This window comes from Schistocerca cancellata, chromosome 8 (genome assembly GCF_023864275.1).
Source record: "Schistocerca cancellata isolate TAMUIC-IGC-003103 chromosome 8, iqSchCanc2.1, whole genome shotgun sequence".
Lineage (NCBI taxonomy): Eukaryota > Metazoa > Arthropoda > Insecta > Orthoptera > Acrididae > Schistocerca > Schistocerca cancellata.
In genome coordinates this window covers 270,655,222-270,682,741 of record NC_064633.1, presented here as the reverse complement: position 1 = coordinate 270,682,741, position 27,520 = coordinate 270,655,222, and the positions used below count along the sequence as shown (strand labels likewise).

Here is a 27,520-nt window from a genome sequence, read left to right as displayed (position 1 = left end):
GTAGACATTAAATCAGTGACGTGCTATTCCCACGTATCACATGGGAGAATATCCGGTAGTTGCAGTCGAAAATCAGAGGTGGAAACAGTTGCAACAAAAGTTTGAATGGGGGCAGCTACACAAATGCTCAGCAATTAAGTATAATGCTGATACATGGTGAAACAATGCTCTGGTGGGCAGTTTGCGGGTTTAAATCACCTCGGGGTATGACCATGCGGTGCATTTGACCTGCGGTCGTCGCACGGTGGTGCTGGCAGTTGTCCACAGATGCAGAAGTGTGTTGGTGCATGTCAGAGTACCGTGCAGTGAGTAAGGGTGCAGACAAATTCAGACATGCTAATGGTGACTGTGTGTTGAAAATGGCTCAGAGAACACATATTGATGACATTATGAGGGGTAGAATACTAGTGCGACTGGAGGCTGGTCAAACACAAGCAGGTTGTAGCACAGGCCCTCTGTGTGCCACGAAGTGTGATCTCAATATTATGGCAATGATTCCAGCAGACAGAAAACGTGTCCAGGTGCTACAGTATGGGACGTCTACAATGTACAACACCACCAGAAGACCGATATCTCACCATCAGTGCCCGCAGACGCCCACAGAGTACTGCAGGTAGCCTTGCCCAGGACCGTATGCACAGCCACTGGAAGAGTTTTCTCCAGACACACTTTCTACAGATGACTGAATAGACATAGTTTATTTGCCTGGAGACCTGCAAGGTGCATTCTACTGACCCCTGGTCACAGGAGAGCCCGTAAAGCCTGTTGTCAAGAACACAGTACATGATCATTGGAACAGTGGTCCCAGGTTATGTTCACAGACGATCCAGGTATAGTCTGAAGAGTGATTCTCACCGGGTTTTCATCTGGCGTGAACCAGGAACCAGACACCAACTCCTTAATGTCCTTGAAAGGGACCTCTATAAAGGTCGTGGTTTGATGGTGTGGGGTTGGATTACGATTGGTGCATGTACACCCCTGCGTGTCTTTGACAAAACTGTAACAGATCAGGTGTACCGGGACGTCATTTTGCACCAGTATGTCCGCCTTTTCAGGGATGCAGTGGGTCCGACCTTCCTCCTGATGGATGATAATGCACGGCCCCACCGAGCTGCCATGTGGAGGAGTACCTTCAAACAGAAGATATCAGGCGAATCGAGTGGCCTGTCTGTTCTCCAGACCTAAACCCCTTCGAGCACATCTGGGATGCTCTCGGTCGATGTATCGCTGCACGTCTTCAAATCCCTAGGACACTTCTGGAGCTTCGGCAGGCACTGGTGCAAGAATGGGAGGCTATACCCCAGCAGCTGCTCGTCCACCTGATCCAGAGTATGCCAATCCGTTGTGCGGCCTGTGTACATGTGCATGGTTATCATATCCCATATTGATGTCAGTGTATATGCACAGGGAACAGTGGCGTTTTGTAGCACATGTGTTTCGGGATGGTTTTCTCAACTTATCACCAATACTGTGGACTTACAGATCTATGTCATGTGTGTTCCCTATGTACCTATGCTATTAGTGCCAGTTTTGTGTAGTGCCATGTTGTGTGGCACCACATTCTGCAACTATCCTTAATTTATGAACATGAGTGTAGATATGTACTCAGATGGCTTAATGGTTAAGGTAGTTGCTCAAGTTAAGCAAAAAATACAATCTTTGGCCACTCTAGCCAGAATACAGATGCTGGAGTGGCTGGAGATATACCAGTCGTGTGTGCATAAGGTGTGCTTGCTTTTTTTTGTGTGTGTGTGTGTGTGTGTGTGTGTGTGTGTGTGTGTGTGTTTAATATAGTCTACTGAAACAAAAATCTGTGATTTCATGAAGCAAGTCTTTAATCAACTAGAAAGATATGAATTAAACTGTGGGCTGTTCTAGACTTATCTAAAGCTTTTGATCTCATCAATCATAGTTTTCTGTTTAGGAGATTATACAGATAGGTTCTGATTGGAATTGCTTCTAGATGCTTTGTTTCATTTTTCTGGCTGGTGATAGAAGGTGCTTTGAAAATAGAAATCACTTTGCAGGATACAGGCAGTTTAGTTTTTGAGTATCTCATGACTGTATCATGCTCTCTGTTCTTTATTTTTGTGAATTATCTACCATACCACTTGTCAGCAACAGAGTCAGTATTTTAATATTAAAGGACACAAAGAAGGAAATCTACAGCAAAAGATGTGTGTGATAGCAAATAGCAGGAAGTTTGTTGTGAAAATAAGACAGTGTGGGTGGGCTTTGGAAATAAAAGAACAAAGGTTAAATGCAGAATTATCATATAGTGAGGGGCTGTAACAGTGATCAATATTCTTGCACAAAGTTTTTACGAGTATGGTTAGATTAATATTATTAAACTGCACAAAGTATGAAAGCTCTTCAGTGCTGATGTCGCAATGCTTTGCTAGGTAATTTTATCTTGATATTTAATTTTTCAGTTAAGCACATATGATTTCTATATCTTCTCTCATGTTCTTGAAGTAGTGCAGTCTTTGTTTTCCAACAGCTCATCTTTCTTGAGGATGTTCTGTACATACTTGACAGATTTATGTTTCTTCTGTAGCTCAAAGTGCATGCCCAATCCAGTGACGTCTTCTAGCTTTAACTTAAGTCTCCTAGCTTTAATTTAAGTCCCCTGGCTTTAATTTCTGGTTCTCAGTATAGGTCACATACAAAATTTTCATTTCAAAGCTTCTCATTTTGCTGCTTCTGATTTTGTTAATGCCCATGTCTCATAAGCGTATGCCAGAATAGGTATTATAAGAGTTTTACGTGTACAAAACTTTCCATTTCTGAAATAATTTTGCTTTTTATTATGTCCAGTAATGTGAAATAACATGTGTTGGCTTTTTAGATTCTGCTATTTATTTCTTTTTCTTTTTTTACATTGTTGTCTGTAGTTAACAAGGTTCCAAGGTAAGTGACTTGAGTCACTCTTTCATTCCCTCTGCACCAATTTTTAAGGTATGATCTGCATTAGTTTGCCATGAGGCAGAATATTTGGTTTTACTGGTACTCATTTTTAATCCCATTCTAAGTAAGCTGTTGTATTCAATATTGTGGTGAACAAATTAATTTAGTGTTCATTTTCTCCTAAGATTATGATGTCATCTGTGTATGTGTGTATGTTGAAACTGTGCTGTAGTTTTGTTGCAAGTTGAGATAATTTTATTTTTGATATGGTTATAATAGAAGGAAACATTCCACGAAGGAAAAATATACCTAAAAACAAAGATGATGTGACTTACCAAATGAAAGTTCTGGCAGGTCGACAGACACACAAACGAACACAAACATACACACAAAATTCAAGCTTTCGCAACAAACTGTTGCCTCATCAGGAAAGAGGGAAGGAGAGGGGAAGACGAAAGGATGTGGGTTTTAAGGGAGAGGGTAAGGAGTCATTCCAGTCCCGGGAGCGGAAAGACTTACCTTAGGGGGAAAAAAGGACGGGTATACACACACACACACACACACACACACACACACACACACACACACATATACAGACACAAGCAGACATATTTAAAGACAAAGAGTTTGGGCAGAGATATGTCTGCTTGTGTCTGTATATGTGTGGATGGATATGTGTGTGTGTGTGTGTGCGTGAGTGTATACCCGTCCTTTTTTCCCCCTAAGGTAAGTCTTTCCGCTCCCGGGACTGGAATGACTCCTTACCCTCTCCCTTAAAACACACATCCTTTCGTCTTCCCCTCTCCTTCCCTCTTTCCTGATGAGGCAACAGTTTGTTGCGAAAGCTTGAATTTTGTGTGTATGTTTGTGTTCGTTTGTGTGTCTGTCGACCTGCCAGCACTTTCATTTGGTAAGTCACATCATCTTTGTTTTTAGGTATATTTTTCCTTCGTGGAATGTTTCCTTCTATTATAACCATATCATTAATTTGAACCCAACAATTACGTTTGTTATTGTCGCCTTTGCATTTCGAAATCTTTCCTGTCGTCTTATTTCTCTTTTTTCTCTTTATTTTCTCTTTCTGTTTTTACCAGTAGTTTCACTTTGTATTCACCTTCCCCTTTTACCGTAATCTACTTTACAATTTTATCCCGCCTATATATGCTCAACAATATGTAACCCACTTCCCAACCATAACCAAAAAATTTTATTTTCCGCCTTCAACACTACCGCTGCTATAAAATCCACCGTTTCTAGTTCAATAACAGCTAATTTTATTTTTGTGATGATTTACTCGCTAATGAGGTTGAAAAGCGATGGTGACAAAGATTTTGTTTTTTACCTCTGAAATTTTAGTTTTGAATGCACTTTTTTACTTGCAGTGTTGGTTTGCCTGGGATTCGAAATTTTTCATGCTCACCAATAGGTAGTTACTGTTAATGCTATCAGATGCTTTCTTATAGTCTGTCAAACGCATGTGTGCAGTCTGAGTATATTCAAATGTCTTCTCAAGTAGGATTTGTAAAGTGAAAATTTTATCATCTACTGTTGATCTTTTTATCATCTACTGTTGATCTGTTGCTCCTAAAACAAGCTTGTGCATCATCAATGATTTCTTCCAGATGTGGTTGTAGTTTTGATAAAATTATGTTCAAGTATTTTCTATGCACCGTATGTAAGGGGGGGGGGGGAGAGGTGTTGAAATACTGAACAAATGTTCTCTCTTAAGAACTACTGCAAATGTTTGTGTGTGTGTGTGTGTGTGTGTGTGTGTGTGTATTTGAATATGAATATTCCCGTCCTGTGTGCCAGGATGTACACACCTTTAGAAAGTGACTTGTCCATATTATTGTACAAAAATTCTAAGACTGAAAAATTATATTAGGGTTGTAATATTGCCTCATTAATATGTTGTTTGATTCACTTCTTTGTTTCTGTACAGGTCATGTATAAACTAAATTTAATTCATTTCTGAGAATGCTTTTATTTCTTCAACTATTGCACCATCTGTTTGTTCTGTTCCACACCATCACAACCTTTTCATCTCTTTCCAGGCGCGAGAAAAATGTTATTGGGAAAATCAGAAATCAAAAGACATGTGGTGCTTGCTGGGCCTTTAGCACAGTTGAAACTGCAGAAGCAATGTACGCATTGAAAACAGGAGTTCTTGAAGAATTTAGTGTTCAAGAGGTACAGCATATATAATATCTATTGTATCATTATATATATTATAATAATATATATTTATAATTATCTTACTTATAACAACTAAAGGATTATTGTAAGCACTCCTGCTTCTCTGAATTACACCCCATGTTTCCATTTTCTGAATTTCTTTCTCTACATCTTTCCTTTTTGAAAATGGTGTATTATATGGCTTGAAAAAGAAAGGTTGATGATATCTAAGGTAAACTATGCACTGATAGCCTTTCAGTTTCCCTGGTTTTTCAATAAACACCTTTCTAAATTCCAATTACAAGTTCCTAAGTTGTTCCTGTTGTATGTCACTAAGAGTCATAGCTTCCCTTACTTTAGAATCTACTACAATTTCAAAATCCTGATCCTCAGTCTCATCAAACTCCATATCATCATCAAACACCTAGTACTCAACTTGGTTCACAATGTTTTGAAAAGAGTTAAAACTTTTCCCACATTTTAAAATACAGAAATTACTTTCCACGTAAGTATTACTTTTAGGTTCAAAAATAAACAATTCTTTAGCATTCCATCCAAAACAAGCCTCATCTTACACTATCCAATCCATATCGAGAATTATATTTTCTTCCAGACTAGGGATAAATAAGCATCTGTGTTCAAAGCTTTTGCCTTCTATACTAAATGTTAAAAGTACCTGAGATTTTACCAGTTTGCTTTTCTTACCTGTAGCTCCTCTTATCTTTACACCTACAATGGGCATTTCCACAAAATTCTTACTCTACTGATTTTGTCTCTAAATTGTTCAGATATACCACAAATTGGGCTACCTGTATCAGTCAAACAGTTCCCTTCCCACTGATCAATATTAATCTTAATGTAAGGACATCCAAAACCTGAATCATTGTCTCTGTTATTAGACCCCTCATGTAAAAGATCACTTTCAATTTCATCAAATGCTATATCTACACTGTTTTTGCAGGGTTTTATTAACTTTACTGGTATCATAGCATTACTTTGGTTACTCATGTTGTCAGCTAAGATTGAACACAATGAATGGATTCCATTGCACAACTAACATCAGGGGACTGATGACCTCAGAAGTTAAGTCCCATAGTGTTCAGAGCCAGAGCCAACTAACATCACTTATTACAGAAGGAATACAAAATATGTTACTGTCACAATTACATTTCCTACTTAGATCTCCTGTTACTCATTCCACTAAGTTGGATACAAATTTTGACTAACCGCAGCTAACCTATTCCAGAAAACACATTTATCTATGTTATCATCAATCCGGTCCCAAACAGATTTCAAAAAGTTTTCACCTTTATTATCTAGGCTTACAGATAACTCACCTTTACTTTTTGGATCATAACTCTGCATGACATTAATGAAAAACTGCTTTGATTGGACTGGTATTTCGTGACTGTCACAAACATCACTTACCTTACCTGTATTCACAAATAACTCTGAAATTTCATTATTCTTAAACTCCACAAATACTTCATATTCATCATCATCATCATCAAAAATTACTTCATCAACATCATTAACAACAATAAGCTACCACTCTGACTTACCACCCTCAGTCATTTCACAGGTCTCATTCACATCTACTTAAAAAATACCACCTAATTCAGATCCAATACAGTCATCAGCTGTTTTACATACATCAATAACACTGTTTCCTGACCAAGAGAAGAAACCATCAGCACATACTACATCAAAATTCTCATTACTCTCATATTCTGGTTTGTGATTAGTACCTACATCACTATAAGTAAACATATTATTTTAAAACTTTTGATCAAAACATAAATGAGAAATCTGATATTCCTTCTGTTCAATTTCAGATACCTGTGCCACATTATTAATACTGTTATTATTGTCTAATTGAGAGTGTAAATTGGGGGTCCTGTACTTGTATTTCCTCGCCCCAAAACTGTGGACCTTCATTGAGGCGTACTGCTGTTTACCAGATAGTTACCTCTATGATTGGTTTTCCTGTTATATTGCACATAGTTATTCTGATTGTTCCCATTCTGCTGATGTTCAAAATTTCTGTCTATTACCATTCCAACCCTGATATAAGTTATCACTGTCTGTGTTTCTGTAATTACCATCATTGTGATCGCTATAATTTCAATGGTTACGGTACAGGCTTCTTTCTACTGCCCTATCTAGCCTGTCAATATACCGTAAAAATTGTTTAAGGCAATTGTCAGCTCCATGTACTAAATCCCACTGCAATCCCTCTGATAATCTTCTTTTTAGTGCATCAATCAATGTCATTTCGTCAAATGCTGTGTCAAGGTGTGTTAATTTCTTAAGCTGATTCTTACAAAATTCTTTCAGAGCACTGTCCCTGTTCCTTTAATTAGGACCATTCAGAAATTCACTTTCAATTCTCCCTTGTTCAGCTCCTGACCAAAGTTTATTTAAAAACTTTTTTTGAAACTTTGATATGTAACCCACTGACTTAAATTTAGATTTATCCAAGACAGAGCTTCGCCTTCAAGATATATTTTAACAAATTTAATTTTTTGATAGTCACTCATGCCTGACACAAAACTGTCTCTACAGTGGTGCAGAAAAAGAAAATCCACTGTATGTAAATCGTCCGATGGAAAACTTTTGATTGGAATGTTGGTCCATGCAATACCATTATTTGAATACAGATTGTTGTGAATGCAGTTTTCCTGAACTACCAAAATTTTTTGATCTAAAACATTTACATTAGTTAGCATATTGTTTTCAACGTTTAAAATTTTTTGATACAAACTACTAAAGTTCTGTTCCATTTTTTCCTCTATGGCCTGTTGAACTTTGACATCATTAGCATTGTTCTCCTGATTTGCAGATTGGGCAACTAACTCGGTTTCCAAAACAATAAATTTATTTTCTAAGACATCAACTTTTTCGTTCACACTTTTTAATCCATCTGACAACCCATTTTTTAGCTCCGAAACCTAATTACTAGTTGCTCTATTTGGTATTGTAAACTGTCCATTTTACCATTGGTTCCAGTTTTCAGCTCATTTTTTATTGTCCTTGTAGTGAAGTAAATTCTTTGGTTAACTGATCATTAACTGCACGAAATTTGCTATTGTTATCTGTTTTTCTTTAATTTATCATTAACTGCACTAAATTTTTTATTGTTATCTGTCTTCATTTCCTCTAATTTTGCTAAAATCAACTGCAAAACATCTGTTTTCACTGTTTCTTTGCTGACTACACTTTCACCTGGTTCAAACATGTTCTGGTTGGGTCCTACAGCTTTCACTTCATCACTGCTACCCTCATCTCTATCGATTTTCCTAGCAATCACACAAGTCCACCGAAAAAAATTAATTTCACAAATGGTTTGTACTTATTTTTTTTCTTATTGATGTCCGTCGTCATAGTTGTAAAGTCCTCTTTCAATTGATCTGGTCCATCATTGTTGATAGTATCTCATTACTGTTGATATGACTTTGTTGGACAGTCCTTGGGTCTTCTTGTGTCGCGTGATTGGGACTTCATTAATATATAAACTGCAAATGATACAAATCTTTTCTTCTTCTTCTTCTTCTTCTTCTGCAATAGACAAAACTTTGAACAGTCAACTGATCCAGGATGCGCCCTCACTTGTTATCTTACCCTTCCACACATTGCCATTAAAGTTCTCTTTTCTCTGAAAGTTTCAAGAGGCATAAGATGTACAAAAGAATAACTTTCTACTTATCTTCATTTTCTCTTCTTGTTGTTGGCTGCAGTTCTTGCATTTGGGGGTACATTCTTGAGGCTGTAAATTTTTTTTTTTAGACGTGCCAGCGCTTTCGTTTGGTAAGTCACATCATCTTTGTGTGTGTGTGTGTGTATATATATATATATATATATATATATATATATATATTTTTCCTTCGTGGAATGTTTCCTTCTATTATAACCATATATATATATATATATATATATATATATATATATATATATATTTCTAAAAAGAAAGATGATGAGACTTACCAAACAAAAGCGCTGGCAGGTCGATAGACACACAAACATACACACAAAATTCTAGCTTTCGCAGCCAACGGTTGCCTCGTCAGGAAAGAGGGAAGGAGAGGGAAAGACAAAAGGATTTGGGTTTTAAGGGAGAGGGTAAGGAGTCATTCCAATCCCGGGAGCGGAAAGACTTACCTTAGGGGGAAAAAAGGACAGGTATACACTCGCACACACACACATATCCATCCGCATATACACAGACACAAGCAGACACACACACACACATATATATATATGCGGATGGATGTGTGTGTGTGTGTGTGTGTGTGTGTGTGCGCGAGTGTATACCTGTCCTTTTTCCACACCCGTCCCTCCCTCCCCCCAAGGAGGGGGGGAGAGGGAGGGACGGGAGGATGTGGGTGTTGGGGGAGAGGGTGGGGAGTCATTCCGGTCCCGGGGGCGGGGGGACTTGCCTTGGGGGGAGGGAGGGACGGGTGTGCGCTCGCGCGCGCACACGTGTCCATCCGCACATGCGCAGACGCAGGCGGACATTTGTAAAGGCCAAATTACAAATGTCTGCTTGTGTCTGTGTATGTGTGTGTGTGTGTGTGTGTGTGTGTGTGTGTGTGTGTGTGCGCGAGGGTATACCTGTCCTTTTTTCCCCCTAAGGTAAGTCTTTCCGCTTCCGGGATTGGAATGACTCCTTACCCTCTCCCTTAAAACCCATATCCTTTTGTCTTTCCTTCTCCTTCCCTCTTTCCTGACGAGGCAACCGTTGGTTGCGAAAGCTAGAATTTTGTGTGTATGTTTGTGTTTGTTTGTGTGTCTGTCGACCTGCCAGCACTTTCATTTGGTAAGTCACATCATCTTTGTTTTTAGGCATATATATATATATATATATGTTCACCTAATACTAGTTACTTGGTGTCGACTATTTCTATATAAAAAAAATATAATTTTAGAGGAGGGTGTCCAATTACAAGTCCCAACATTTTCAGTTTAAATCTGTTTAAAATTATGTGTTTTATACAATGTCATATATGGTTTCCAGAAGAATAAATAATTTATGAAGTACTATCCGTTGCTAAGATACTTCATAGTTTCAAATATTTCTAAGAGAAGAGTAATTTTAACTGTTAGTACATATCGATTGTAACACATTAATTTCTTTTTATACATTTCAGCCTGAAATATAATAAATCGGACATGAAATCATATGAGATTCGTTTAGTTAAACAGCTGAGATAATGTTCACCTAATACTAGTTACTTGGTATCGACTATTTCTATAAAAAAAAAAAAAAAAAAAGAGATAATTTTAGAGGAGGGTGTCCAATTACAAGTCCCAACATTTTCAGTTTAATTCTGTTTAAAATTATGTGTTTTTATACAATGTCATCCATTTGCTGTAATTCTGATTGTGTTTTTCCCTCACATAGTGTGACATTATAAGAAAGTCAGGAAAATTTTCTTACTTTTCTGGATTCATTGTGGCTTCATATGTATCCTGAGTTTGAGGTACATACTGGTGACACTATGAGCTGGTTTACATACAAATAACATTTGGTCTACTAAGGTTGGATAACCAGTCTCTAAGATGTGATCTGATTCATAAACATGTATTAAATCAATAAAGTTGAAAAACATGTGTTTACTTTGTACACACATAGTTCATACTATTCAGCCAAAACAAATGTGGGTGGTAAGTGGACAAATTTTCATCCTGTATTTTTGTAATGAAACAAAGATGGCAGCATTATGTGTAGTTTTAATAGTGTTATAAAAGTTTTGAAATTATGTCAACAAAATTTTGTCATTCATTTGTGAGTGATATCATCCTAACACTCAGCATTGATTTTAAAAGTGTTTTCACAAACACTAATTTCAGACTGTTATGGATATAATTTGAAAATGTCATCATAAAATCATTGAAAAGCTACTATGTGAATTATACCTTTTATGGACAGTTAATTTGTCAAGTGAACATTAGTTGATAGACATCCTTCATCAATGTAGCAATTAATATAAGATAAAATAAGATAATTTTTTTGTCATTAGACCATTACAGCAAAAGACAATTTATGTACATAGCATAATCATTACAGTAGTAAATAGAACAGTACAGCCTGTCAGTTGTTAGCTTACAATTCCATGTTTCAGTAAAAAAAACTCCTCTCATTCATAAAAGGGGTTGGCAACAAGTTATTTATTTAATGTGTTCCTAAATGAACGCTCTGGAAGCACTTGAACCATCTGCACAAGTGTACTAAATAGTTTATGGCCCACTAGCTCATAGATATTGATTGTCTTTGATAGTCTAAGGTATGACTTACGTGTGGACTTACTCCATTGTGAGTGTGAAAATTATTCCTACGTTTCACTTCACACATACTCTTTTTGTGTGGATTAACACTTGGTATGTATACAGATTTATAGCAACCATTTAGAGAACGAGACCTTACAATCTGCTTTGTGTTGAGAACATGTGATTACTCTGTTTTCTTTTACAGGAGTAATTCGTTTTGAACTTGGCTAGAATTTCCTCAGAGAATAAGTCCATATGACAAAATACTCTGAAGAAATTCAAAATAGTATGTTATAACATAGGCTGCTGGTTCACATTTCATAAGAAATTTTAATGAATAAATGACTCTAGACTGTTTAACACTAATGTATTTTATGTGTTGCTCCCAGGATAGTTTGTCTTCTAAATATGTCCCTCCAAGAACTTTATGTAACTGGGTTCATCAAAACAGCTTCTGTCCTTTAGGCTAAATACCATTTTTTGTGCTTTGTTCTTGTTCAGGAGAAACCCATTTGACCCAAACCAATATGATGCTTGGGCAAGTGTATTATCAACAGAATCTTTTAACTTATTCAGATCATTGTTATAATGAGGAAGCTAGTGTTGTGTGCAAATAGCACTATATTGGATCTTATAAAGGAGGGTAGGTCATTGATCAATACCAAAAATAAAAATAGCCCCAATACAGATCGCCGTGGACCTCCCAACTTAGTTTATTTCTCAGTAGACTCTTCTGTGCTAATACACACAACTTGCCAATGGTTTTGGAGGTAAGATGTTAATAGTTTTAGGCTGTTATCTGTGATGCCATAGAAAGGGAGTTTCTGTAGAAGCGTGCCGTGTCCTACACAAAAGCTTTGCTCAAGTCACAGAGTGGTCTGAGCAAAGCCCTTCCACTCAAATACTTTAAGAACATTTTTTATTATAGTCTGCTGCATCAATTGTTGATAGTTTTTTTTCTAAATCCAAATTTTGGTGCATTAAATATTCAGAGTTTTTCAAAATGAGCAGATAGTTGATGGTAAATAATGTATTCAATTATTTTGTCCAGGACTGGAACTTTTGATACTGGTCTTAAACTTTCAGTGTTGCCTTTGTCGTCCATTTTTTATGCAGGAACCACACTAGATAATTTCAGCTCCTGTGGAAAATATCCCTCTGGTATTATTTATTTATCCATTGAGTCAATGGATAAACAATAGTGTCAACGATTTTCTTCAGCAAGTTGCAAGACATGTCATAAATATCAACACTACCTGATGACTTGAAATTTCTCACCGTTTTTAATAAAATACTAGCCAAACCATAGAGAAAGTAAAGCCTAGTTTACACGACATTGGGTTGTGACACTTGTCACGTGGAATGAGTTGCATGCAAATGGTTTCATATTTGACTGTTGACACAGTGAAACCAGTATACACTTCAGTTTCGTCGTTTTGTGGGTTCCTGAGTCACATCTGAAATGAAAGTTTTGGCATCTGCATGTTGTACGAGTTGTGATGGAGTTAAAGCTTGTTGCGGGGAATCACTGCATAAGAAAAAAATAAGAAACATGTTTCGATTCATGAGTGGATGAAGAAAAGACATCATCTTGGTTACTCAGCATTCTTGCTGAAATAGTTGTAATGGAAGGCACAAGAACATCTTTTAACTATCTTAGAATGTCTCCAAAACTGTTAAAGTTTCTTCTAAATAGAGTTAATTTTGCGATATGGAATAAAGATACTCTAATGCATGAAGTACTTCGCCAAAACTAAAGTTACATATCACATTGCGTGCATTACAATCGAGAACACTCGCCTTGCTATAAGATGCGGATTTAGTTGGTGATGACACTTTTTCATTAACACCAATAATTATTAACATTAACAATAATAATTATTAACATTAACAGCAGTAATTATTAGAACAGGCCACATTAAGAAGAGAATGGTTTGCAAACTACTGTCTTAAAGATAGATCTGTACAGTGGCAATATTTCAAAATTCAAACGTGTGAATGGGGAGTATTGCTGCAACATTTGAAATAGATGAATATTGAATCAAGAATGCTGCTTCTTTATTTGTGTAGTCTTCCCCCGTGTCAACAGATGTCTTAAAAAAAAAGTCGGCCAACTCGAACAATGGGATTTTAGTCTTGTAGATGAGACCATTTCCACAGCTAGAATTACATTTGCTTCTATTTTTATTAATTCAGTTGTATATCTGCTTCTAATTCAATAAATTTTGCCCTGTCGCTCAGATATTGTCAAACTTTGTGTTCTGATTGCACATGAAGGTCTCAGGACCCACAATATATTGCTTATTTTTGGAATCAGCATCACTGAAATCCCACAAACACTTATGCAAAGCATAGATATCCAAAAAGCGAATATTATTCTCCTTTCATCACTGCATAGTTCAGTTAGTCTTCACTCTACACACACACACACACACACACACACACACACACACACACACACACACAACCTCAAAACTCGTGCAGCTAGTGTCGCCAAAGTTGGAACACGCCAAAAGTGTTTGGTTTCACCGACAAGTTGCGCAAACGTGCGGTGCACGTGCGCAGTGGCCGGTAGTGCAGTTGTGTGCAACCTAGTGTTGTTGTGTGAACTAGACTTAAGAATTTCACTGTAGGTTGCTCCATGATAATTTTTTTCTAAGAATTCTGAAGGACTTGTATTGGGTTTACTGATGCTTTTGCTTACTTTCTTCACATAATTAATAAAATAATCAATAAAGTAATCAGTAAACTCTAGTGGAGAGAGATTGATTATGACCATATGCGATTCCTTGGCAACACTGTTCGAGATTCCAAACAGCTCTGCATTTATTGTTAGAACTCGCAATGCACTAGGCATTGTGTGACTTTTTGCTTCAATAACGGCTTTTTTTATAATTGCTTCTTTGTCATACATACAAGAATATTGCATTTTCAGACTTAGTATTATTGTGTGTATTTGACATCATCATTACATGATGTGTTTTAGTGTACCAAGAATTTTTCTTTCTTGACACATTTTTACAGCCTCTGTCTGGTACTTTACGTCTTCTAATTGGAATACTATCATTAAATGTTTGCAGAAATGAGGTAACAAATATTCAAACTTCACCTTAACTGTCTCATTGTTTGATAGGCAATGATTACCATCATTTCTTTGGGAGATTTAATCTCTGTCTGCAAGGGATTTCCTGAACTTTCCAATTTTTCCACTGCTCATTGACCTAGTGATCACCATTTCTTAGCTGCCAAAGGCACCACTGAGATTGACCGAGCTTGATCCTATTAACATATATTAATGGCATTAATTTGTGGTCAGAAAAGGGGAACATTGTTACATCACATTGATCTTGGGCACACTTGTAATTAACAAATACATTGTCTAAGTGTGCTAGTTCTCTAGTGGTTCTATAGTTGACACACTGTAGATTGAACAGTCATAACAGTCATAATAGATTTTTCAGATCACTAACACTGCACTTATCAGCTGACATGTCAAAATCAGAATTAAGATCACAACCTATTATGATGTCATAGTTGGTAAATCTGTTCAGTGACCGCGCATAGAAGGATGTCCATTTTTTCTAATAATAGACTATAAACATCACTGGGAGAAGTGATAAGACTATGGGCTTCATACTGCTCATAACAATACCAGTAGCTTCAGAATTCAGTTCTTCACTCAGATAATCTAGATATAACTTAACCATCAACTGGTCTGCTAATATAGATAGCTACATCACTATTTCGAATTCTTCTGCAATAACTGTTTAATAAACTACAGTTTTCTATGTGCATTTTCAACTTCTCGTGGCATAATGAATAATCTATTAAATTTCGGGCATGCAGCTGCGCAAATAATTTTTTTGCGCGGCTGCCTGCCCGAAATTTAATGGATTATACAGTTTTCTAACTTACAGACTGGAAGATCCAGGATGGAATGTAACAATATTATGAGAAGGAAAGTTGCCACTCACCATATAGCAGAGATACTGAGTCTTTTTGTTGTGCCTATCTGCTGCTCAGCATCTCCACTATATAGTGAGTGGCAATTTTCCTTCTCATAATATTGTTACAAACTGGAAGTTCATCTTCAGTGGCCAGTGTTCAGTTAAACTTGAGAGGTCAAATTTATTCTCTGATGAAAAGCCATTCAATACCAGTTCCTTATTTTTCAATTCTTTGATGCTTAAAAAATTAATTTTTAGATCTATATTCTACTCTTCATAATTTTTTTTGGATGATACTTATTTTTGGATTTTTTTTTGCTGTTTTATCCAGTTTTTCACTCTCATCAGGCCATTTTAGTTTCTTTTTTTTATTATTATTTTGGAAACATCTGGAAACATCCTGCTTAACGTTAGAGACACCATTCTACACTCCTGGAAATTGAAATAAGAACACCGTGAATTCATTGTCCCAGGAAGGGGAAACTTTATTGACACATTCCTGGGGTCAGATACATCACATGATCACACTGACAGAACCACAGGCACATAGACACAGGCAACAGAGCATGCACAATGTCGGCACTAGTACAGTGTATATCCACCTTTCGCAGCAATGCAGGCTGCTATTCTCCCATGGAGACGATCATAGAGATGCTGGATGTAGTCCTGTGGAACGGCTTGCCATGCCATTTCCACCTGGCGCCTCAGTTGGACCAGCGTTCATGCTGGACGTGCAGACCGCGTGAGACGACGCTTCATCCGGTCCCAAACATGCTCAATGGGGGACAAATCCGGAGATCTTGCTGGCCGGGGTAGTTGACTTACACCTTCTAGAGCACGTTGGGTGACACGGGATACATGCGGACGTGCATTGTCCTGTTGGAACAGCAAGTTACCTTGACGGTCTAGGAATGGTAGAACGATGGGTTCGATGACGGTTTGGATGTACCGTGCACTATTCAGTGTCCTCTCGACGATCACCAGTGGTGTACGGCCAGTGTAGGAGATCGCTCCCCACACCATGATGCCAGGTGTTGGCCCTGTGTGCCTCGGTCGTATGCAGTCCTGATTGTGGCGCTCACCTGCACGGCGCCAAACACGCATACGACCATCATTGGCACCAAGGCAGAAGCGACTCTCATCGCTGAAGACAACACGTCTCCATTCACGCCTGTCGCGACACCACTGGAGGCGGGCTGCACGATGTTGGGGCGTGAGCGGAAGTCGGCCTAACAGTGTGCGGGACCGTAGCCCAGCTTCATGGAGACGGTTGCGAATGGTCCTCGCCGATACCCCAGGAGCAACAGTGTCCCTAATTTGCTGGGAAGTGGTGGTGCGGTCCCCTACGGCACTGAGTAGGATCCTACGGTCTTGGCGTGCATCCGTGCGTCGCTGCGGTCCGGTCCCAGGTCGACGGGCACATGCACCTTCCGCCGACCACTGGCGACAACATCGATGTACTGTGGAGACCTCACGCCCCACGTGTTGAGCAATTCGGCGGTATGTCCACCCGGCCTCCCGCATGCCCACTATACGCCCTCGCTCAAAGTCCGTCAACTGCACATACGGTTCACGTCCACGCTGTCGCGGCATGCTACCAGTGTTAAAGACTGCGATGGAGCTCCGTATGCCACGGCAAACTGGCTGACACTGACGGCGGCGGTGCACAAATGCTGCGCAGCTAGCGCCATTCGACGGCCAACACCGCGGTTCCTGGCGTGTCCGCTGTGCCGTGCGTGTGATCATTGCTTGTACAGCCCTCTCGCAGTGTCCGGAGCAAGTATGGTGGGTCTGACACACCGGTGTCAATGTGTTCTTTTTTCCATTTCCAGGAGTGTATTTAGATGCAGATTGTCCTTTCCTAGGCAGTTTTCATTTCAGAATTTATTTGGATCTGTGAACACTGCTCCAAACCTATCACATTGTTATTTTGTGACACAGTTTATTTTGCAGGTATATTTATCACTTACGGATCTTATTTTAATTATTCCACTGGTTATGAGCCAGGAACCTGCATGAGCGAATCAAGTTTCTTGTCTCATTGGTGTTTCTTCTTCATTGTTACTTTTTATCAAATTTGTCCCAAAATGTAATAGTATACACCACTATTTACGCTCAAGTTAGTTTTCTGCAGTATTATGTTTTGAGTTTCCACATTTTTATAATGTTTGTTAAGCTGTTATATTTTAATTTCAGGTTGCACATCAATTTTGCATCCTGGGATGATGACATTTTTCAGTTAACGAATCGCCTATCAATGGAAATTCATTTTCATTTCTTTGTACACTTTAGTGACTACCTTTCTTTTTAGTGTGTGTTACCTACTTCCCCTTATATTTATATACTGAATTTTGGCTTATTAATGTGTGTCAGTGATTCATTGGGCACATCTAGTATATTAGACCTAAAGTTTTGATCATTAGTACTGCTAATACATGCATACAAGTTCTCATGGTATTGTTTTGTTTCTGTTACCAGGCTTTCACACTCACTGGACTGTTTTTCTCTTACTAACGTATTTTTTTCTTTACATGGAGCTATAATGCAATGTTGTATTGTTTCTGTTTTACAGCTTTTGGACACACAGAACTCTTTCTTGTAATAATTTATCATTTCCTTAGTTTAAAATTGAGATTTCATTTTTCAGTACCTCGACATCACTTAGCAGTATCTTGATAATTTCACTTTTTTTATTCACTGCTTTTTCAAGTTTGGACAAGCCCATAAAAAATCACCAGTGCTGTATTTTAAGTTTATTTTTACACATTTTTTGTGCAACCAGTGGTTGCACTTAACATATAGGGCTCCTTTTATCTCTTTCTTTTTATGTTCTTTACACAATGAACTGTTCGCTTTTTCCATTTTTGATGAGAGTGTAACACTATCCTTTTCTATGGGCTCCATCTTGCAGATATTGCATTATTCACACAGGAAATCTCTCAGCATCAAATAGAGATACTTAAAGTATTTATTAACGAGTCTGTCAACAGTTGCAGTATTTATATTAGGCAACTAGTTTCAAACTGTAAGGTTCATTTTGAAGCTTGGCTTACTGAGGTTGCACTGACAGTGCCTGAAAAGTGGCAACACATGCATTATTAATGTTTGCAGAATGAATGCCACAATCCACATGTACCTCTTACCAAGTCAGTATCAATAGTGTTTGATTTTGGCTTGGTTAGAGGCATGTTTCCATTGTGACATCCATTCTGCAAACATTTATAAAACATGTGTTGCCACTTTGGTGTTTATTATTAAGATCAGGCACTGTAAGTGCAGCCTAAGTAGGCTAGACTTGAAAATGAAATCGTAAAGTTTGAAATGAGCTGCTTAATATAAATACTACAACTGTTGATAGAATCATTAATAAACACTTTCAGAAATTTAATGAAGTTACTGGTTCACTGTCAACAAAATGTTAAAAAAAACTGCTCGCGCCCCCCCCCCCCCCCCCCCCCCCACACACACACACAAGAAAGGCTTTCATCCCAATGAATATAATGAGCCTTTATTAGTCTCTGTATTATTTAGTGTAGACAGACATCCAATCGCCACAGACATCCAATCACTAGAATACTTTGGTTTTGTTCTGATTATCCTATAGAGACACATCATAAACTTTTTATGTTTACTGTCGCGTTGTATCAGAGCCAGTTTATCTTTAGAGTTGTTCATAATGAAATTTTTGTGATCCTTATAGGCTTTGGAACATTGTTTTCAGTAAATATTTTAATTACATTGAAACAAAGATCCCATACATCACCATCATTTACTCTCACCATGACATCTTTACCCTACTGAAACTGTTGCCTAACTCCTTTTGATGACACACTGAAGACTTTGAATTGGCATTTTATTTGGGAACACTAAAACAGTCCTTAAGAGACTGAACATTCTTGGCACTGCCATTTACTCACATGACTGTGAACTAACATGATTGAGGGTTGGTTTTTAATTAGGTTGCAAAATACAGAAATATGATACGAAACAGTTGCTGCACTCTCTAAAAGTGAAACCTAAGTGTGTTACAGCATTGAGTTTATTTTAATGTATAAAATATAAATAGGTTATATCTTCAGGAAAAACTCATGAGAATGTTTTATGTGCTCCTTCCTTTGAGTGGTGAAATTATTGTTTTGTCTGCATTCACATCATCCTATACCAAATAGTACTAGCTGGTGAGACTGAACCTTTACAGAGGAGGACAACACAAATGATCACAAGTTTGTTTGACTTGCGGGAGGGAGTCTCGGAGATGTTAAAAGAACTGAACTGGCAGGCTCTTGGAGATAGTTTAAATGTATCTTGAGAAAATTTACTAACAACGTTTCAAGAACTGGCTTTAAATTAAGATTCTAGGTATATACTACAACCCACTACATACCACTCGCTATCATAGGGATTGTGAAGACAAGATTAGATTAATTACAGCATGTACAAAGACATTTAAACAGTCATTCTTCCTGCACTCCATATGTTAATGACATGGGAAAAAGCCCTAGTAACTGGTACAGCGGGATGTAACATATGCTGTGCACTTCACATTGGGTCACAGAGTGTAGATGTAAATGTGGGTGTCAGTGAAAAACAGTACAGGAATGTTGAAAACTATGTATCTGAAAGTGAGCATATTTTCTGTGGTTAGAGTCTAATACATTTCGGTATGGTGGTGCTTAAAACACAGTGAGGCACAAAAGTCATTGTTCGAGTGCTTGCACAGCCATTTATTGCCCTTCCTTTTCAAATTGTCTTCTGTCTGAACAAAATTTTTACTAACAAGTAGTTTGTGTTTGCAGTAGGGTAGAGTCTTCTCTGGAAAATGATGTGGAATACTACTGCCAATTTTTGTGGCTGAAATTGGTTGTTGCTGATAAAATCTCCTCCCTTATCAGCCATTTTCTTCCCTCCTGTGTTTAGGTAGTCTAGTGGGCAAATGTTCCTCCTAGTCTTTTCTTTTTATAAAATAAAACTGTTGACTGTTGACGTAATACATAAGAGGACAGATAATTTGTCCTTCCTCTTCATTCTTTCGACTAATGGATGGAGAATTGATGCACTCTCTCAACACGAGTTTTTTTTCTATTGTAATTAATGACAGTCTAGCTTTATGATTTCTGCTACTGTTCCTCCCATGGTTCTCAGTAGAATTTCAATGCTAGTCATCTTATGCTTTGTGGAAAGACAATAGTTTCATTCTGATGTCCATGTGTCTGCCAAGTTTTCTTTCATTTGGAAATAAATGTGAGTCATTTTGAAAGCACAACTCTTCATTGTCTGTTTCTTCTATTTCTGATCCTAGATCTCTGTACACAATATCCAACATTTCCAGTTCTAGCAGCTTGTTATTCACCATTTCTCTCTTTGTATGCACCACAATGGACACTCTTTGTAGCTGTCTAAATCATCATGAGAATGAGAGATCTGGTGAGTGCACTCTTCTTGCAACAGAACAATGAACTGTTCCCACATTACGAGAACAACTTGCTTCGGCAACCCACTGAACAACCCTCAGGCAGTACATGCTCTCCTATGTATACAGGAAAGCCAGGGCATACATACCTGTATGGTATATGGGCATCATGATGTAATTGTTAATTTCTGTGATGTTTTGCAGTCAAAAAGTGACATATGGCTTTTGCAGGATGAAATGTCAATCACGTAGCAATTTTACTTATCTAGTGGTTAAAACTTTAAAATGTTTCTGTGGTGTGGTTAGTAGAACTGCCAAAACAGTGCTTCAGTTAGTGTTAATACCAAAACTAATATTCTGCACCAGTAAAATGTGACCTGTTGTGTGCACATGTTTCAATCTGATTATCTTATATTATCTTGGTCAGTTGCGCCAAGATATATAAAGTCACTGGTGCCAATGCTTCATTAGTAACTCTATTCAAATATTATGAAGTACTTAAAATAAGGGAAAGGCAACCACTTACCTATAGAAGATTGGTTGCAGTCTACAGATTCATACACATAGAGTTTGAAAGCTAGTGTTAAATGTTTCCTGTTATGGGCTTCTGTGTGCCACACTTCAATCATATATAGGTTAGTGGTTGCCTTTCCCTTATTTTTTGTACTTCTCCATTCAGGAATTTATGTCAATACACAGACACACTCACGCAAATGCAACTCACACACAAGATTGCAGTCTCAAGCAACTGAAACCACACAGCAAGCAGCAGCATCAGTGCATGATGGGAGTGATGTCTGTGTAGGGTTAAGGGCGAGGCTGGGGTGGGGAGGGAGAGGGGTAGTAGAGTAGGGGTGGCGGACAGTGAAGTGCTGTAGGTTAGATGGAGGGCAGGGAGAGGTGGGGAGGACGTATGGGACAGGTCTTGCATCTAGTCTATTACAGAGGTATGAGCCATTAGATAAGGGTTTGGGAGCAGGGGTTGTGTAAGGATGGACAAGTATATTGTGCAGGTTCAGTGGATGGCGGAATACCACTGTAGGAGGGGTGGGAAGTATAGTGGACAGGACATTACTCATTTCAGAGCACGACGAGAGGAACTCGAAACCATGATTGAGAATGTAACTCAATTGCTCCAGTCCTGGTTGGTTCTTAGTTACGAGGGGAATGCCCCTCTGTGGCCGGGCAGTGGGACTTTGGGAAGTGGTGGGACACTGGAAAGACAAGGCACGGGAGATGTGATTTTGTACAAGCTTGGGAGGATAATTAGGGTCTGTGAAGGCTTCAGCAAGACCCTCTGTATATTTTGAGAGGGACCACTCACCACTGCAGATGCGACGACCATGGGTGGCTAGGCTGTATGGAAGGAATTTCTTGGTATGGAACGGGAGGCTGCTGTTGAAGTGGAGGTATTGCTGGTGGTTAGTAGGTTTGATATGGATGGAGGTACTGATGTAGGCATCTTTGAGCTGGAGGTCAACATCTAGGAAGGTGACTTGTTGTGGTGAGTAGGACTAGGTGAAGCAAATGGGGCAGAAGTTGTTAAGGTTATGGAGGAATGTGGTTGGGTGTCCTCACCCTCGATGCATATCACAAAGATGTCATCAGTGAATCTGAACCAGGCGAGGGGTTTAGGATTCTGGGTTTTTAGGAAGGATTCCTCTAGATGGCCATGAATGGGTTGGCGTAGGATGGTGCCATGCGGGGGCCCATAACCATATCCTGGATTTGTTTGTAGGTAATACCTGCTCCCAACCCCTTACCTCATGGCTCATACCCCTGTAATAGACCTAGATGCAATACCTGTCTCATACATCCTCCCACCACCACCACCACCACCACCACCACCACCAACACCTACTCCAGTCCGGTCACAAACCTCATGTATCCCATCAAATGCAGGGCTATGTGTGAAGCCAGTCATGTGATTTACAAGCTAAGCTGCAACCACTGTGCTGCATTCTATGTGGGCATGACAACCTGCCTTCATGAATGGCTACCAACAAACTGTGGCCAAGAAAAAAGTGGACCACCCAGTTGCTGAGCATGCTGCCAATCATGAATCCTACATTTCAGTGACTGCTTCACAGTCTGTACCATATGGATTCTTCACACCAACGCCAGCTTTTCTGAATTGCGCAGGTGGGAACTTTCTCTGCAGTATATCCTATGTTCCCGCAACCCTCCTGACCTCAACCTTTATTAGTCATTGTCCTCTCCCATCCAGCCCCTTCTCTGGTTCCATTCCAGCACTACACAGCACTCATTCAACCATCACATTCAGTCTTTTCACTGCCCTCCATTTCTGCTACCCTGCCCCCTCCGCTCCCCACCTCTCCCCTGGCCTCTGTCTAACCTGGAGCACTTCGTTGTCCACCACCCCTACCCTAATATCCCTCCCCCTCCCTGCCCCAGCCTCCTCCTTACCCCCACCCAGTCGCCACTCCCATCATGCACTGGAGCTGTTGCTTGCAGGTTGGTCTCGATTGCTTGAGACTGCAGTTGTGTGTGAGTTGTGTTTGCACGCATGAGTGAGTGTGTGTGTGTGTGTGTGTGTGTGTGTGTGTGTGTGGTCTATTTTGGACGAAGGCCTTACTGGCCGAAAGCTTTATTTGTGACAGTATTTTTGTTGTGCTTCATCATCTCTGTTATACGTTGAGTGGAAACTTTTCTTTTCATAGTATTGTTACATTCCATTCTGGATTTTCCATTTTTTCTTAATATACAGGGTGGTTAAAATTAAACTTCAGCTACTTGAGCCAGTATAGATGGATAACTATTTATTGTTGGGATACTCAGCTTTATAGGAATGACGTTCAGACTGCATGCTGCAGGATTTATGTTGTGTGTGTGTGTGTGTGTGTGTGTGTGTGTGTGTCATGACTTGCTGTTAGGTGTCGATACTGGAACAACGATGTAGGGTTTAAACACAAGCATCAGTGTGCATTGCACTTGCAGAGAATCAAATGAGAAGGGTTTTACTTGTAAAGCTCTTTTATCAAAACAACAGCAATAGTGCTGCTGCTGTTTACGAGTATAGACACATTAAAGGAATATATGGCTGAAGAATGTGAAGTTTGATTAACTGGTGATGTGGGAATTGCTCCTGGGAGAGACAAATGGCCAATTGCTCAACAGATTGTCGAAGAAGTTGCAACACCTGAGAATGCTGGATGCATGTGCAATCTGCAAGCAGTGCGTAAGCTGTGTCAGGACAACTGAACTTTGTGTGATCCGCCATTCAAAAAATACTGTGAACAATTGTCTTGCAATATCTAGTATAGTTCCTTGCCATTGTGGATGCAGATGGTAGTCACACTGAGCAACGACTGTAACCTGGAATGTAAATGTGGTACTCTGTTATCAAATATTACCCTCTTGGATGGAAATTCAGATGTATTTATTTCAGTGATTTATTAATTATTTCTCTTCTGCGTGTCATTACAATTTTTCAGCAAAGTCTCATTTTCCTAAGATCACAAGTTTTTCATGGGGACCCTTCAAGTAATGAAAGTTTACTTATAACAACCCTGTATTACAAAGTTCTGAATTTGTACAACTCACTCCGAATCTATCAACACACTCTTTTCTATAAGTGAAAGCATAACCTGTAAACTATTGTAGAGAGCTTTTGACATCATTCACTAAGTTATTCATACTCATTAAGAGCAGCAGCAGTCCTTTAATACAGGCACTGCTGGTTTTCTGTTCACTCTGATACTTAAAGAATGCAACAATATGGGATGAAAATGGATTCAGCCTAATTATTCGCTGGAAAGAGGTGCAGATCAAACAGGAACCACTTGCTTTTCTTAATGTGCCTTGCATCACCACCACATCACCGGGATTCAGTGAGCCTTGCAAAATCTTTTTTACCCTAAATATAATATGAACAGACACTGGTAAATATTGTAACTTGTTATATAGAGAGGAAAAAAATAATTTCTCCAGAGTGTTATAGTGGAGGTAAAACATGTAACCAAAGAGTGCCCATTAACAGCTTTCAGTGGTGAACACTCCAAATCCCTGTGTGCAACTGAAAAGGTGGTCGAATATTCCTGTAGTATGAACATCTGGCTTCAGTTATGGTTCTGTGTATTTTGTGGTTTTATAAATTTTATGTGTTTTTATATCCATCCTTTTTCTCTTTTTGTAGGACTTTCTTTTATATGCACACTTAATGTTTGTGTTTTAGACCATTAGTATACAACTAACTCATGTGTTGTCGTACACCATACATTAAATAAATAAAACAGGTCTTATGATACTCCTTCTGCAATTGCATAATAGTGCTTACCTGACAAGAAATTATTTGTCCAGCCTCAATTTTGATTAAATATGCTCTAACATAATACATTATTAAACAGTAATTTCACATTACACTATACAAGTATTTTGATTTGACTGCCACTGGCTAAAGTTTCTGGACATTGTGAATAAAAAGTGAAATCAATTTTTTTTAATGTATCAAACATTCTTGATGAGTCTGCAGAGGAGTTTGTTATTAGGGGAGTTTATGTATTAGAGCATCAGACGTGTTGTATATATCTACAGTGAACTGACAATGGTAACAGAGATGCATAGCTTTGTGATTCAGTTGTACAGTTGCATTGAAAATCATACACGCTTCCATAACGAGCCAAATGACCTTCAACAAAACGTACCCTGGTGATGACCATGCCATCACATTCTTGTACAGAGCAACACTTTGGGCATTTTTGCATATAGCCCTCAGTAGGGTGATGCATCCATCATTACCCTTGCACTTAGTCAGATGGTCTTTGGGAAATGGGCACCAGAAATAATTGTTGGTTTAGTACATAATGCAGCCTAACAGTTCATGCTCAGGTGCTTCATTTTTATTTAGAGATTTATTTCTGTTTCTGTTTATAAACATATTTCTAAATTCTTTGTATTCACTGTTTTTTGCGAAACATGCTTACAACAATATTTTCTCTCTGTACAAACAGAAGCCTGGAATTTTTGTCACATTTGTAAATATGTTGTTGATTTTAGATGCAAGCCAGAAGACACTGCTGACCTTTTATTCCTTCCCATTTTAAAATTTTATGTAGATGTGAGAATTTTAGTGTAGTAGGTTGATTAACTTCTCATTTTTTCTGTTGAAGTAGATATGTTATTTTTTATGTTTTTGAAATATCATATTTATATTTTAATGACTATTTGTTTTTAAACTTTTGCAAAATTTATTTTCAATGTTATATTATTTTTTCAACATTTTTCAGATGATTGATTGTGCTCAGAATGGGAACATAGGGTGTGCTGGTGGTGACACATGTAGTCTTCTTGAATGGATTGTTGCAAAAAATATTTCTATTGAGTTAGAAAAACAGTATCCATTAACTCTGGAGACACAGACATGTAAATTAAAAGGGTACGTTTCTCAAGAAATATTAAAGATACTGACATGTAGTTTTTCTGTTTGCAAGAGTTTTTAGTACATATTATCCCTGAACCTTTGTTACTGAAAATCATTATGATCACTGATGAACTTTTTGTGTAACATTTATAGGAGTATTTTAGCTACCACAAAAGAAGATTACTGCTCATTGTGTGAAAGTTTACAGTATATATGGTAGTTCCCATGACAGACAAATTTAATTGAGACATAAAAGGGAAGTAACACATCCTGAAAGGGTAATTCATTGAAGTCATATGTAGCTTGGCACTGTAGGAAACAAACCACACTAAAAACTCAGCTGGAGGCAAATATACTGTTACAACAGCTTCAAGAGAAGTGGTGGTGTGGATAAGACATTGGACCTTTGTGTTGGAAGACTGGGTTTCAAATCTCCTTCCAGGCATCCACATTGAGGTTAATTGCCAGTTTTTCTTTATTTTTACACTTAATGCAAAGTATAACCCCTTTAAGTTTTTGGTTTCCATGAGCATAAATGAACATATATGTTTTAGTACATGAATTATTTTGAGCTTCACATTGCCTTCAAAGTTTGCTGTCAATAAGACATTTGAACATAAAAGGAAAAGCTATACCTTTGCTCATCATGTGTGTTACTGACATTTATTCATTCATTTCTTCTGTGTGTGATGTTGCTTAACATTCAGGAGTCTGGAAGACTTGCCAACAACAAAGCCATCCTCCCAATTCAACAGTTATGTTGGCACATTCTCTGCACTGTGTGCTGCCACCTCTGTGATTCTGAAGCTCCAACAACTCTTTCTTTCTTTCTTTTTTAAATAGGGGTACTTGTTCAAAAAATAACATTGAGATAGAAATATTTATAGAGATTGAAATCATGATTGGCATGATATCAGCTCTCGCTCAGTTGATGATAGAATGTTAAGTCCCAGTCTTTCACTTCTGGAGTGAATTCACTATCTCCAATGCAGAGATACATTACATCTTCAAAACATTAGCACAGGTGAGACACATTAGAGCTACAAAGTTCATCTGCTCAGACTCCACGAGTCCAATTAAAGCCATCCAGTGCGCATATTCATTCACGTTATCCAGACTACTCTCCTTACTTAGTTCATGTAAGGAAGAAGGTAACTTTTCCCTGGGTACCAGGGCATGTAAGAATTTGGAGATAAATTAGCAGATGCAGTAGCAAAGGACACCTCCATGATGTCTACAGTGGGATTTTGTGAATACCTCCTATATGCAGTGAACTCGCTGACGAAATACAGGGCCATGTGGTTATGGGAGGTGGTAGTGTCAGACAAAAAGAGTTTGTCACTGAACTTAACCATCCAGCCCCATTGTGCAATTCCTTCTAACCACAGAGGCATGATGAAGTGTTGTGTATTTGTGTCAGGATTGGCCATAGTT

At 38.4% G+C, this 27,520-nt stretch overlaps 1 protein-coding gene across 1 annotated transcript in view; it reads left to right on the top strand.

Annotated features, from left to right (window-relative positions):
* Positions 1-27,520, top strand: part of LOC126095190 (cathepsin O-like) — an 84,687-nt gene that overhangs the window by 28,152 nt on the left and 29,015 nt on the right. The window contains exons 3-4 of the mRNA XM_049909923.1: positions 4,962-5,097; positions 25,953-26,101. Coding sequence (XP_049765880.1) covers positions 4,962-5,097; positions 25,953-26,101 — 285 coding nt within the window. The remainder of the gene's footprint in view (positions 1-4,961; positions 5,098-25,952; positions 26,102-27,520) is intronic.